General features: G+C 42.6%; 1 protein-coding gene across 1 annotated transcript in view; it reads left to right on the top strand.

The window, feature by feature from the left end:
- Positions 1-15,357, top strand: part of LOC106538675 (alpha-1-macroglobulin) — a 63,551-nt gene that overhangs the window by 16,765 nt on the left and 31,429 nt on the right. Inside the window, exons 9-11 of the mRNA XM_087711236.1 lie at positions 5,797-5,911; positions 7,558-7,667; positions 11,018-11,179. Coding sequence (XP_087567362.1) covers positions 5,797-5,911; positions 7,558-7,667; positions 11,018-11,179 — 387 coding nt within the window. The remainder of the gene's footprint in view (positions 1-5,796; positions 5,912-7,557; positions 7,668-11,017; positions 11,180-15,357) is intronic.

Here is a 15,357-nt window from a genome sequence, read left to right as displayed (position 1 = left end):
TACAGTTTTGGTAGCTGTGGATGTGTTTGCCATCTTTAGCTTTTGGAAAAAAATATTCCACAATAGCTGGCAGGAATAGCCAACACTCCAGAGGATAGGCTTAAGATACAGAGGGATCTTGAGAAACTTGAACATTGGGCACTATTTAATAAAATGAAATTCAATGGTGAAAAGAGTAAGGTTCTACATTTAGGCAAGAAAAACAAAATGCACAGGTACAGTATAGGTAGTACCTTGCTCAATAGTAGTAACTGTGAGAGGGATCTTGGAGTCCTAGTGGAAAACCATTTAAATATGAGCCAGCTGTGTGCAGCAACTGCCAAAAAAGCCAACACAGTTCTAGGCTGCATAAAAAGAGGGATAGAATCAAGATCATGTGAAGTGTTAATATCACTTTATAATGTCTTGGTAAGGCCACATTTGGAATGTTGCGTTCAGTTTTGGTCACCATGATGTAGAAAAGATGTGGAGACTCTAGAAAGAGTGCAGAGAAGAGCAACAAAGATGATTAGGAGTCTGGAGACTAAAACATATGAAGAACGGTTACAGGAACTGCATATGTCTATTTTAATAAAAAGGAAGGGAGACATAATAGCAGTGTTCCAATATCTCAGGGGTTGCCACAAAGAAGAGGGAGTCAAACTTTTCTCCAAGGCACCCAAGTGTAGAACAAGAAGCAATGGGTGGAAACTAATCAAGGAGAGAAGCAACTTAGAACTGAGGAGAAATTTCCTGACAGTTAGAACAATTAATCAGTGGAACAGCTTGCCTCCAAAAGTTGTGAATGCCCCAACACTGCAAGTCTTTAAGAAGATGTTGGATAGCCATTTGTCTGAAATGGTATAAGGTTTCCTGCCTAGGCAGCGCGTTGGACTAGAAGACCTCCAAGGTCCCTTCCAACTCTGCTATATTATTGTATTGTATTGTAATACTATAAGTTTCCAATTTTTCACACTAGGTTTCTCCCTAAGTACTGTCCCTTCTCTTATCTCTCTCTCTCTTTTTTAATCTGATAGTTAACAATAGTCACTGATTAAATCCAACCCTTAATATCAATTTTCTATAGACAATTATAGACAATTATATAAACAGCTATAAATTGTATCACAATTATAGATTATTATATTTGTAGTTAATTATTATGGATTGTTCTAACAACTGTATTAAAGGGGAAGAGGAAGCAAAGGAGAGAAATAAATAAATATTTATAATATCTATTAGATTGTTAAATAGTTTATTACACTTTTTCACTATATAATAAATTTGCTAAAAGTTCATAAATATATAAATCGGCATATGAAATCAATTAAATTAATTAAATGTTATTGTTAATCAACAATTCCTGTTTTAATTTTCTAATGCAGTAATAAATGGAGTGGTTATAAATTCTATCCTGTTTTAAATATGCTTGAATCTACATTAAATATATGTGGAGTATAGATATATAGGATATATAAAATGTATAGCTTATAAAATATTAAATTATTTGATCTAAAGATCACTGTGGTAAATATAACAATATTTAAATACCAAATTAAATAATGTAGAGATATCAGAAGTACACAAACTTGGTTATAAATGAGTCCAAACCAAAGTCCTACGTTGGGAATACAACAGTTCTTTTTCCTCGATCTCTCTACTCCCTTGCAATTTCTCTGTTCCTTGTGCTTTCAAAATGACTCCTTTCCTCAAAATTGCAGTCATTGTCCCTTTCTCTTTCTTTTTTCCACCTTTATCTCTTCTATTGCAAAAGGGAAATGTTCTTTCCTTCTTTCTCAATCCGTTCACCACCCACACAAAACTCTCAATTTATCACCATAGATCCAGTCTCAGAAATCAATAGAAATTCTCCACTCAGCCATTACAATCCCTTTCACTCTCTACAGATTCTGTATTTCATCTTAGTCTTTCTGCTCCTCACAGTTCAGTCCGTTTGTTCTCTCTTTGGAGACTCACTTTATTGCTCTATCGTAAATTCCATCAACTTGGAGAAGTGTCTTGGAGTATCAAATTTTTTAACACTGTCTGCAGGTAGATTCTGCTGCTTTTCACTTTTTATTCCTTCCACCATTAATCAGGCTGTCACATCTCTGGACCAGGTTGTGACCAAGCCATGACAACTGGCCTCTTCCGTGTTGGATTTCAGGGATTTCACCCTTCGGAACAGGAGATCACCTTTTCCTCCATCACCGCTGGATTTTCCCCTCTTTAAAGCTGTCAGGGAGAACAGAGACTCGTTCCCCTGTAGCTGCTCCAATGTGACGTCACCTCCGGAACATCCTTCTCCTTAGTTCTAAGTTGCTTCTCTCCTTGAGTCGTTTCCATTCATTGCTCTTATGCTTAACTTGACTCTCTCTTCTTTGTGGCAACTCCTGAGATATTGGAACTGTGCTATCATGTCACCCCCTAGTCTTTCTTTTCCTTAAACTAAGCATTCCCAATTCCACCAACATATGCAATTGCTGCATTTTCCCCATTTCTTTTCATCTAAACTGTTCTGCCCCCTCTCCGTTTGGTAATGAACGCAGACACAGCTTTAGCTGTTTGCCACTCTTTATTCACAGCAATTATAATCCTGTTGGCTGAAAGCCCAGACATGACTCACTGGCAAGACGTTGGCAGCAACCCAGACTCCAACAGACACGGGAACACAAGGCAGACCAGGCAAGGAGTTCTCCAGATTACTACGAACGGTTGTCTCCTGCATAAGGACTCCTCCCAAAGTCTCTTCTTATATACCCTCTTGGGAGGGGCCAAGCCACAACCACCTGGGCTTGATTATCTCTTATGTGTCTGTCTCCATAACTGCTGCCTCTGTTTCTCCACCCTTCGTTGCCTGGCATCAGGGACAAACTCCCTTTGATCTTTCCCACTGCTCCATGCCTCAGGTGCCTCCTGGTGGCCAAACAGCCTCTCTGGTCCCTGCTCTGAGTCTGAACCCCGCCCAGGGTCTTCCACATCTTCCACAGCAGACTCATAAGGTTCCTCACTATCGGAGTCCATCGTCAGCTCCAACGGCTCCTGCTGGACCACAACATCAACCATTCCATGCTCTCTTTGACTATGTTTTTTGCAATCACCTTTTGCTTTATAGACATACCACACAGTGTCTTTCTCCCATCTTTATGGTTTATGCCAAGCATTTTCTAACCTAATTCTCATCCACAGCCTCTTCCACTTCAGTGTAACTCCATGCACTTCTGCGGCATTCTGTAATTCTTCTCTTGTCTTCTCTTTGTGCAGCTTCCTCATCTTTTCCCTTATCCCTGCTTACTATTTCTTCTGAAATAATATTTTTTGTTTCATACAGGATTTGAACCCTCCAACAATATTAGCACAAACACCATTTAGCTAAAAAGGGACATCTTCAAGTAGAAGAAATCTCCATTTCTGGCTGAAGCAACCTTCATGGGCCAATGTATGGGCCAATATTGTTTGAAGATAGGTTGTATAGCGGTAAACTGGGAGGGAAAATAGAGTTAGTTCTTGACTTACAACCATTTGTTTGGCAATCATTCAAAAATATGATGGTGATGAAAAGAGTGATTTATGACCAGTCTTTGCACTTATGTCTGCCGTTTCCCCAGCCCAGCTCCATTACATTTCTCTGCTGCATTTCTTGCTGTCATTTGCAGGGGAAAAAAGTTTGTGGGACTAAAAAACAAAGTTCACTCAATCAATTCCAACTACTCACAAAAGAAAAAGTTCTCGAGAAGTTGGAATTGAAATTTAGCTTGCTTCACAATGGGGGAGATGGGGTCTCCTCCTCCTGGAGCTCATTATAACAGAGCCACAATGTGACCGTGTGTTGTCATCAGCTCACTCTCGTTTCCCAGATGTCAGTTGCTTTTCCTGCAGAGCAGTCGGTGTTATGATGTCACACTACTCTGCCGGCCAGCTGGTCTTTGGTGCACTACTCCTGGGCTCCTGGGCCTCCAGACGTCAGATTCCTACCACCCAGCACCAGTTCAGGGATTCCTTATCCCCCTCAGGGGGTGGGGGGGGAAGAGAGGGGGGAAGAGGGAAAGAGAGAAGAGGAGGGAAAGAGAGAGACAGGGAGAGGGAAAGAGAGAGTGGAAGAGAGAGAGAGGGGAAAAGAGAGGCGAGAAGGGGGAAAGTGAGGGAAAGAGAGAGGGAAAACCAGAGAGAGGCAGAGTGAGAGTGGGAGGGAAAGAGAGAGAGAGAGAGAGAGAGAGAGAGAGAGAGAAATAAAGCTCTAATGTTGGGAAAGGTGTAAGGAAAGAGGATATCTAGCTGGAAGGTCTCAGTTACAGCACTGAGAGACCTGAAAGAACCAATTAGAAATAGATATTGTCACAGGGCCAATCTATCTAGGTGGTAACAAGGAGTCAAAATGGGCTTGATGGCACATAATGAATTAACACTGGTCTACAAATTTTGGGAAGTTATCAAAGTCCGAGATAAAACATGTTAATTCTTACATATTGTGATTAGATGAATGAAAACACATGTGGTAAAGGTACTGGGTGGCTAAAGTTCTCAAGATGTTTCACAATGAAGATTTATGCACAGCTGAGAATATTTACCTACAAGGGAGAGAGGTATCTCATGATCATGATGCCTTGTAACTTCTTGATAAAGTATGGTAGAACAATGAAAATGGTGCCATGTGGCTGTGTATAAATTTACCTTCACTTTGAGAATAGAAAGACAGAGGACTATGAAAATGACGTGGAAAAATTTGCTTAGATCCTATAAAGCACTTGGTGCAAACATGTCACCGAAAATTCACCTCTTACGCTCACATTTAGGCTATTTCCCTTTGAAAAGGGAGTGAGGAGCATGAGGAGACATTCCACCAGGATATCACAGACGTGAAGGGAAGATACCGAGTGAAACGGAGTCCATCCATACTTCATCCCTCGGGAAATTTTGCTGGAATCTCCCCAGGGATCATCCTACTGCAGTTCACCAGAGAAAAGCCAAAAAACCCAGTTTAGATACCGAATAAAGATGGAATCTTTTAGTTTAATCTGATGTTAGAGCAACTTAATTTCATTAAGGGCCACATCAGGGCTGTGTTTGACCTCGGTGGGTCAGGTGGATGTGGCCATGGTGGGCGTGGCCAGCTCAACATCACTCATATTACTGGCACCTGTGAGGGTGAGCGCGACCCGCCCCAGCTCCGGTTTTGCTTGCAGAGGCACTGCGGGCCAGTGCTTCGCTGTTTCCAAGGCAGCCCTGCAAGCCAGATCTAAGTACCTAGCAAGCCCTTGGGCCTTGATACTTGCAGTGTTCACTTGCAGTGTTCCAGAGATCATGTGACCGCCTTTTGTAACCTTCTGACAAGCAAAGGTAATGCGAAGCCAGATCCACTTAGCAACCATGTTATGGACTTAAGAATTAACAAGCAGTGATCTACTTACCAATTATGACAAGAAAGGTTGTAAAATTGGGTAAAACTCATTTAACATATGTCTCACTAAGGAGAGTGAGATATTGAGCTAAATTATCGTCCTAAGTCGAAGAATGCTTGAGGTAAAAGTAATGGCCAAGGGAAGAACAAATCGGGGTTCAGACTACCTTTAAATTGCCTACTTAAAAAGCAGATGAGACCTAAGGAGTTTAGACAGGTGTTCAGAAGGGAAGTTCTGCTGAATTACTTTCCTACAGGGGTTCCACTTCCTTGGCTTGACTCTGCTGTCCATGAACCAGAGAGTGGATTTCCAACCCCCGTAGAAGGCATGAAAAAGTTGTGTTGCTGAAAAACAAGGAACGCAAGGTTATTTGAAGAGGGGTCACAGACTGCTGTTTCTTGGTTGTTGTGTCATGCAGGCAGATGGAAATGGCTGTTTCTCCAAGACGGTGAACATGGAGCCATTCCACCTGAGGTGGCGCGGCTTTTTGATGAACATCGCCGTAGAAGGCAAAGTCACAGAGAAAGAGACAGGTAACCTTCATGAAACAAAAGAGCACCAACGGGCTGACAGAATGGCCCAGAACCAGACCTAAAGCTCCCGTTTCCTACAAGGAAGGTTTGGGAGATAGCAAAAGCAATAGCATTTAGACTTACCATATATATGGTAAGATGGTATTGATGGCTAAGACGTTTGCCTAAGATGCAATACAGCACAGGTTCGAATCCCAGTAAGGGTGTGGCTAGCTGATGAGAGCTAAATAGCTTGAAATAGATCTATACTAGTCTCCCTTTATTTATTTATCAGCACAAATAAAAAAACACAAATATAAATATATTATATATATATATATAAAATAAAACACACACACACACACACACACATATATATACACCATTTTACAGTGCTTGGTGGCGTAGTGGTTAGAATGTAGTACTGCAGGCTACTTCTGCTGAATGCCGGCAGCCTGCAATTTCCCAGTTTGAATCTCGCCAGGCTCAAGGTTGACTCAGCCATCTATCCTTCCGAGGTGGGTACAATGAGGACCCAGATTATTGGGGGCAAGAGGCTGACTGTAAAACCACTTAGAGAGAGCTATAAAACACTGTGAAGTGGTATATAGTCTAAGGGCTATGGCTGTTGCAGCCCTCTCTAAGCGGTTTTCAGAGTCAGCCTGTTGTCCCCAACAATATGGGTCCCCATTTTACCCACCTCGGAAGGATAGATGGCTGAATCAACCTTGATAGAAAAAAACACCCTGTGTCTAAGTCTAAGAGAGTATCTGAGTTATCAATGAGAAAACTGTTCTCGGTTCCAACACCCATTTCACAGAACAGGAAGTGATGAGATTTTGCGGGGGAGGGGGGAAATAAGCTGGTTGCAAGCAGTCTGAGACATACGAATCAAATTTGATATCCCGTAAAGAGCATGTTGGTTCAGTGGTTAAGAGTCTGGGCTTATCAGCTGGAAAACTGGCAGCTCAGGTTCGAGTCCCTAGCATTGCAGGATTGGGTGAGCTCCCGTCCTCGCCCCAGCTCCTGCCAAGCTAGCAGTTTGAAAGCATGCCAATGTAGGTAGAAAAACAGATCTCCCTTCAGAAGGAAAAGTTACCAAATTCCACACTTTTGTGCTGGCCAAATGATGATGGATGTGTCTCTCAGACAACAGATTCCCTGGGCTGCGCATTTCCCCTTTGAGCCAGTCACAATGGGGGGAAACCTTTAAAGGGCTACCAATTGCCAAATTCAATCCAACAGAGGGAATTAGTATATCAGAAATCCATAAGGTGCTTTTTCAAGAGGCAACTGGAGTTTCTTGTTTTTCTTTGAAAACATTTCCTTTCTCATCCAAGAAGCTTCTTCCATTCTTTGAAGGACTTTCTTGGCTTGAAAAGCGAAATGTCTTCAAAGAAAAACCAGAAAGTCCAGTTGCCTCTTGAAAAAAAATCATCTTTGGGACAACCATAACCTGGATGACTGAGAATCTCCATAGACAAGTCAGAGAAATCTGCACAAGGGAGGACCCTGAGATCAACTATTCAAATCTCCAAAGCAGAAATCCATAAATGCAGGGTGTCCATCAAAAGAGTCAGGCTTCCTGGCACTCCAGAGACAAGGAGTTTCTGGGAAATTGGAGAGGAAGGGAAAAGCCTTTTGCAGATGACATTTCTCTTCAACAGGAGTGGAGATGAACGCTACAGAATACATTGGGATCACGTCCACATTGAGCAAAATTATCTTTGAAAACCGAGACCGTTACTATAGACTCGGCATTCCCTACATCGTGAAGGTAAGATGGGAGCTGTGGTTTTTCTGCATAACTGGATTTAAGCCATATCAGCCCAGCCAGCCCCTCCAATCTGCTCCAATGCCATTTCTTCACCCTAACAGCAGCTGCCCAGCTGCCCTGAGCTAGAATGATCAAAAGCAGAGTAAAAGCATTAAGGAATAAGAATAACAGACTTGGAAGGGACCTGGGAGGTCTTGTAATTCAGGAATCCCCCCGTCCTCTGGTCCATGGACCAGTATCGGGCCACAGTATGCCAGAAACAGGGCCGGACAAACAAGCGAAGCCCCATCTGTGGGAGGCAGGCAGCATGTGAAACCACACCCACTTTGGTCCATGGAAAAGCCTATTTCCTTGGAATGGGGCTCTGGTGCCCAAAAGGCCTTAAGCAGAAGATCTTATACCATTTCAATCAAAGGAGGGAGGGAGGAGGGATAAAAGACCTCAGCTCCAGGATGATGGGATTATCCTTCAGGGCAAAGCCATTCAGCCACAAACAAAGCCCCATCATTGTATCAGCCCAAAGTGTCGATCAAACTTTACCTATGATCCCACATGGCCACATGGGAGTCTACAACCAATCAGAATACAGGCCCTTCCCCAGTGTGAGATCCTGCTGGTTTAACAACCGGTTTGGTGATCGTGTGTTCTGCACGTGCCTGTGCCTGATGTGCGGGCAAAACTTACCTTTCACATTACTTCTGGGGAGTAACATAGTTGAGGTGCAGCAATCCGCTCTGCCATGCAAATCAGCTAAGAGGATATAGGTAAGTAAAGCGCAGGGGTACGTGGGCCCAGGCCCACCTGATCAGCGGACCGAACCGGTTCGCTCCCCTGCTGGTTCGCCCAAACGGGTCCAAACGGGTCCTTGCCACAAGAACAGGAAACTCAAATCCAAAGCCCAAGAGAGGGTATAAATCTTTCTCTTTCACTCACCCATGTGCTCATTTGCTCAGGACCCAAAAACCCATGTGGTCCTGTCCACCATTAAACCATCTTTCCAAGCAGCCTCCGTGTTTCCAGCATCTTTCTCCGTGATCAGATCAATTCCTAATCTTGGGCGAGAAAAAGCATTCAACCCACACTTTTATGGCCCAAAGGAGGGATTATAGAAAGTTTGCACCCACCCTTCTCCTAGAAGAATGAAATATTCTGGGAAATATTAAAAAGGCAGAATATTATATTTTTCCTGTTTCAGACATAAAGAGTGAGTGTTTTAGAGTTTTATTTCATTTGTATGCTACCCTTTTCCCTAAAGGGACTCAGGGCGGCTCACAACTCAAACAAGGGAAGGGGGATACAGACCATTGACAACAACACAAAACAATACATAATTAAAAACGCAACAATCATACCATTCAGATAGGGGCAACGATTCTTTAGCCCCAGGCCTGTCGGAACAGCCAGGTTTTAAGGGCTACGCGGAAGGCCTGGAGGGTGGTGAGGGTGCGAATCTCCACGGGGAGTTCGTTCCAGAGGATCGGAGCAACAACAGAGAAGGCTCTCCTCCGGGTAGTCGCCAGTTGACACTGGCCGGCAGATGGAATTCAGAGGAGGCCTAGTCTGTGCGATCTAATCGGTCTGGTGGAGGTAATTGGCAGCAGGCGGTCTCTCAAGTACCCAGGTCCAATACCATGAAGGGCTTTATAAGTGACGACTAGCGCCTTGAAGAGTATTCGGAGACCAATAGGCAGCCAGTGCAGCTCGCGGAGGATAGGTATTACATGGGTGAACCGAGGTGCACCCACAATCGCTCGCGCGGCTGCATTCTGGACAAGCTGAAGTCTCCGAATACTCTTCAAGGGCTGCCCCATGTAGAGCACGTTGCAGTAGTCCAGTCTGGAGGTCACAAGGGCGCGAGTGACTGTTGTGAGAGCCTCCCGGTTCAGGTAGGGATGCAACTGGTGCACCAGGCAAACCTGGGCAAATGCCCCCCTGGTCACAGCTGACAAGTGGTGTTCAAAAGTCAGCTGTGGGTCCAGGAGGACTCCCAAATTGCGGACCCTGTCTGAGGGGCATACTGTTTGACCCCCCAGCCTGAGAGATGGAACACTTGGCCAATTAGTAGGAGGGAAGCACAGCAGCCACTCGGTCTTATCTGGATTGAGTACAAGCTTGTTAACCCCCATCCAGTCCCTAACAGCCTTGAGGCCCTGGCACATCACGTCCATCGCTTCATTGAGTTTGGCACGGGGAGGACAGATACAGCTGCGTATCGTCCGCGTACTAGTGGTATTTTATCCCGTGCCCTTGAATGATCTCACCCAGCGGTTTCATGTAGATATTAAATAGGAGGGGGGACAGGACCGAACCCTGCAGTACCCCACACATCAGGGGCCTAGGGGTCGATCTCTGCCCTCCGGCCAACACCGACTGCAACCTGTCCGAGAGGTAAGAGGAGAACCACCGTAGAACAGTGCCTCCCACCCCAACCTCCCGCAGTTGTCGCAGAAGGATACCATGGTCGATGGTATCGAAAGCCGCTGAGAGGTCAAGGAGCACTAGGACGGAGGCATGACCTCCATCCCTGGCTCTCCAGAGATCATCAATCAATGCGACCAAAGCGGTTTCTGTGCTGTAGCCAGGCCTAAATCCTGACTCAGAGCCTCAGCTCCCTGCCCCCCTCCAGGATTATTAAGCAGGGGTATTCATGGAAATAATAGTGGTGACCCCAAAAAGTCAAGATGGCAGCCACCACAAAGTCCCAATCATGCCTCAGTGCAATAGCAATAGAACTTAGGCTTATATACCACTTTGAAGTGCTTTACAGCCTTCTCTAAGGTTTACAGAGTCAGCATATTGCCATCTGGGTCCTCATTTTGCCCACTTTGGAAGGATGGAAGGCTGAGTCAACATCGAGCCACTCAGGACATCAAACTGCTGGTGGCGAGTAGTGAGTTAGCCAGCAGCTGAAGACCCAGATGGTTGGGGGCAAAATGCTGACATTGTATAATATCCAGAGAGTATGTAAAGCACCATGGGGCAGTATAGAAGTGCTATGGCTATCATCCCCTGCAGCTGCTCTGCTTTGAAACTCCCAAAGCCCTTTTTCCCTAATGAAGAGTCAGTTTATCAAACCAAGATGTAACACCCATCTCTCCGCGACTCCTTGTTTGGGTTTAGAAATCGTTCCCTTTCTTTCTCAGCCGCAGCCCCAAAAGCTACTCCCAGGCCCAAGTCTCTCCTGCTAGTCTCCCCTTTTTCACAGAGTTGTAGTGATAGGGAAAAATTAGGATGGCGTGGTGGGAAAGCTTGGCGTCCTGAAGGAAAAGCAGAATAGAAATTGCCTTGGTAAATTGTGAAATATTCAGGCCACAACCAGTTGGGTTCATGTAGCAGTTTTTCATGTGCAGGTGAAGCTGGTAGACATCAACGACGTACCGATCAACAATGGAACAGTGGAGATTTTTATACTGACAAATCACCAGCGGCTGAATCAAGTGACGGACGCTCAGGGGAGAGCTGAATTTTCCATAGAAACCAATGATTTCACAAACGGCGATTTTTATTTTACGGTTAGTCTTCTCGCTTTGCATTGACTGTATTTTATGACATTCCCACTTGATGGTTTGTTTCTGTTGCTCCCTCCAGGAATCAGATTTCAAAGTATTTCTGGCAGGACAAGCAGATTCTGTAACAGCTTTATTCCCTATGCCATCCATCCAGTAAACTGTGGGTATATATTATTTATGTTTATGTTTTGCTTTATTAATTAAACAAGAAACTCAGTCAACTGAACATTCAAAAATGCATCACAAATACCATTGACTGGTGCTAATGGTTGATACGGGTTGCTGCCAGCATCCTTGGTATCAACCAAGTATCTTCTTAAAATATAAGATGTTCCGAGTAGCGCAGTTTTTTGCAATTCCACTGGTGTTATTGCAAGAAACTACAATTTGTTGATGTACCAAATTCTTGGTCATGGTACCAAGTGCCCCAATGACAATGGGTATCACTGTTACATGTTTCATTTTATTATTATTATGTGGTTAATCTTTGGTGAGATTCACAGCCTTTGGGGCTGGTTGGTAGCTCAACAGCTTGAGTAGTAACAAGGACTTAGGAGCTGTTAAGGTAATGTTGGAGAATATAAGTTGTGCCAAGTAGGGTAGTTTTTTGTAAAGTCAGAATGTTCAAGTAAGGTAAATTTAGATTTTCCAAATAGCGAGGTAGCCCTTTAGGTATTGCTCCAAGGGCTCCAATTACAATTGGGACAACACATGATTTCTTTTTCCACAGTCGCTCAACCTCAATTTGCAAATCCCGGTATTTTGTGATTTTTTTCTTGCTGTTTATCTTCAATTCAGGCATCACTAGGTATTGCAATGTCAATGAACTATACTTTTTTCTTTTCAATTATTGTTATGTCAGGTATGTTGTAGACTAAGTGCCTTTCAGTCTGGATTCTGAAGTCCCTCAAGATCTTGACTTTCTCATTCTCTAAATCCTTCTCAACCTGATGTTCCCAGTGGTTTTTGCTGTACTCAAATCCAAACTTTTGGCACAATTTCCAGTGAATAATCTTAGCAACGCGGTCATGGCATTGTAGGTAGTCAGTTTGTGAAATTTTGCTGCACCAGCTGATCAAGTTGTCGACTGTCTCATCTTTCTCATTACAGAGGAAACATTTGCTGTTGGTGGTAACATGTTGAATTTTTGCCTTCATGGAGTTTGTGGCTCAGGCTTGTTCTTGAGCTGCCAAAATAAAGCCTTCTGTTTCTTTTTTCAGTACTCCTGATCTTAACCAGTTCAAAATTAGTTTTTGGTTAGCTTTGCCTTCAATACCTTTCAAGTATTGGCCATGCATAGCTTTGCTTTTCCAATTTTCAGCTCGCTTCTCAATTACTTCTTTCTTATATTCAGCTTTTAACTTAGTCGTCTTCAAAAGACCTCCTTTATTTACTTCCTTAATCATTGGTTCTTCACTTTTCTGGATGTAATCATTCAAGCTGTGTCTTTCTTCTTCCACAGTCTGCTTTACTTGTAGGAGTCCTCGACCACGCTCTGCTCTTGGTAGATACAATCGGTCAACATCACTTTTAGGGTGCAAAGCATGATTCATTGTCATAAGCTTCCTTGTTTTCTGTCCAAATTGTCCAACTCCAACTGGGTCCAGTCAAATATTCCTGCAGAGTATCGAATTACAGGTATAGCACAGGTATTTTGGGCTTTTATGATGTTTCCTCCACTCAGTTTGGACTTCAATATCTTGCTAATTCGTTGAATGTACTTGGCTGAGGTTAATTCCTTGACTTTATTATGCATCAAGTCAGGTTTTACTGCCTTTATCATTTCTTCATTCTCAAGTTCTATTCCATCATCTTCTAGGACCTTGTCTGCCTTGATTGCCATTGTTGCCCATTTGTCAATTCCAAACTGCATACCAATGTCTTGGCTAAATTCTTTTGTGCTTTCAATTAATAAATTTAGTTCAGCTTTTGTTTTACCAAACAGCTTCAAATAATCCATGTACACCAAGTGTGAAATTTTCAGTCCTTTCTTTGCAAGTTCGTATCCACAGTTCACCTTCTTCAAAATGGTTGTCATTGGTAGCATTGAGAGTATAAAAAGTAGGGGTGAAAGGGAATCACCCTAGAAAATGCCTTGTTTAATTTCAACTTCACCCAGTTTTTCTCCATTAGCCATAAGCTTCATTTTCCAGAGGTTAATTGAAGTTTCCATGAATTTTTGTATGCTGCTGATGCCAAAGATTTTCAGGCATTTCTTGATCCAGCTGTGGGGAACTGAATCAAATGCTTTCTTATAGTCTATCCAACCTATGAACAGCTTGTTCGTCTTTTCTTTGAATTCTTTAGGATTAGCTTGTCAATCAGCAGTTGGTCCTTTGTTCCTCTTGAATTTTTGCAGCATCCTTTCTGTTCTACAGGAAGCAAGTCATATCTTTCCTAGTGTCTGTAAATTTGGTTTGCAATGATACCAGTAAGGAGCTTGTATGTTGTTGGCAAACAGGTGATTGGCCTATAGTTTCCAGGGTTCTTTCCTTTTTCTTTATCTTTTTTGGATCAAAAATGTCCTTCCAGTTGTCATCCATTCATCATTTTCAGGTGTTTTTAAGATCTGGTTCATTTGGGCTGCCAATCTTACGTGCATATTTGTAAGTGTCTTTAGCCAGAAACTATGTAGCTCATCTTGTCCAGGTGCACTCCAATTCTTCACTTTTCTTGACTGCCTTTGCACCATTTCTTTTATTATTTTCACATCTTCCATTTTATGCACTTTAATAGAATCCTCAACCTGCTTGATCCATTTTGCATTTCTGTTGTGCTTCTTGTTGTTTTCCCACAAATTCTTCCAGAATTTCAGAGCTTTCTCTTTATCAAGCTTTTTATTTGTTGTTATTCCATCTCCATTTTCTAAGCTCTTATAAAACTGGTGGTGATATGCTCTGAACTGTGAGTTTTCTTTGAACTGAGTTACTCGAATTTCATACCGTTTAATATTTTCAGCAATGGCAACAACCCTCTACTTCAGCTCTTCAATTACTACTGCAATCTCCTATTCTCCAAATCGTATCTTGCTTCCAGGCTGCTTTTGACCTGCTTGTTTATTTATTATTCTTCACAACAACAGATTGTATCACAGCGGCCAGCTGTTTCGCTGGATTTGGCATTGATTACTAGTCGGGCCCCACCCAGGGGCCTAGGACGTCGTAATGTATTTTCGTAATATGCATGCAGATCCAAGCAGTGCGGCTTTTTGCATGGTGATTTTGTCAATTTTTAACTGTTTTAAATGTAATTCCAGTGCTTTTGGAATAGCACCCAGTGTGTGAATTACCACTGGAATTACCACTGCTGTTTGTGCCATAATCGTTGAATTTCGATTTTTAAGTCCTGGTATTTTGCAATTTTTTCATATTCCTTCTTGTCGACCCTGCTATCACCTGGTATTGCGATGTCTATGATTGTGACCTTATTTTTCTCAACCAGTGTGATGTTTGGTGTATTATGCGCCAGTATTTTGTCCGTTTGTATGTTAAAATCCCACAAGATCTTGACCATCTGATTTTCGGTGACTTTTTCAGGCTTATGTTCCCACCAGTTTGTTGCTGTTTTAATATTATAATTTTTGCACAAATTCCAATGGATCATTTGTGCTACTGAATTGTGCCACAATTTATAATCAGTCTACGTGATTTTTTTTACAGCAGCTGAGTATGTGATCAACAGTTTCATCAGCTTCTTTGCAAAGTCTGCATTTGGCATCATCAGAGGATTTTTCGATTCTGGCTTTAATGGCATTTGTGCGGATAGCTTGTTCTTGCACAGCCAGGATTAGTGACTCTGTTTCTTTCTTTAATGTACCTGCTGTTAACCATAACCAAGTTTTTTCACTGTCCACTTTATCTTTTATTTTTTCCAGAAATTGGCCATGCAATGCTTTGTTCTGCCATTCTTGATTTTATCACAACTTTTCTGTATTCTTGTTTCGTCTGTTGGATCTTCAATAGATTTTTGTTCTTTACTTCGATTAATAGATGTTTTTGACTTTCTTTTAAATAATCAGCCAATGCATGTTTTTCTTCTTCAACTGTTTGTTTCACTTGTAATAATCCTCTGCCACCTGATTTTCGGGGCAGGTATAGTCTATCAGTGTCACCACGTGGATGTAAACTGTAGTGCATTGTCATTAGTTTCCTGTTTTTTCGGTCCAAAATGTCCAAATCAGC

Source organism: Thamnophis sirtalis, unplaced genomic scaffold, assembly GCF_051295495.1.
Source record: "Thamnophis sirtalis isolate CommonGarterSnake01/CBP01778 unplaced genomic scaffold, rThaSir2_p1.2 scaffold_3, whole genome shotgun sequence".
Taxonomy (NCBI): Eukaryota; Metazoa; Chordata; class Lepidosauria; order Squamata; family Natricidae; genus Thamnophis; species Thamnophis sirtalis.
The sequence above is the reverse complement of the archived record's forward strand: the minus strand, read 5'-3'. Positions and strand labels throughout refer to the sequence as shown.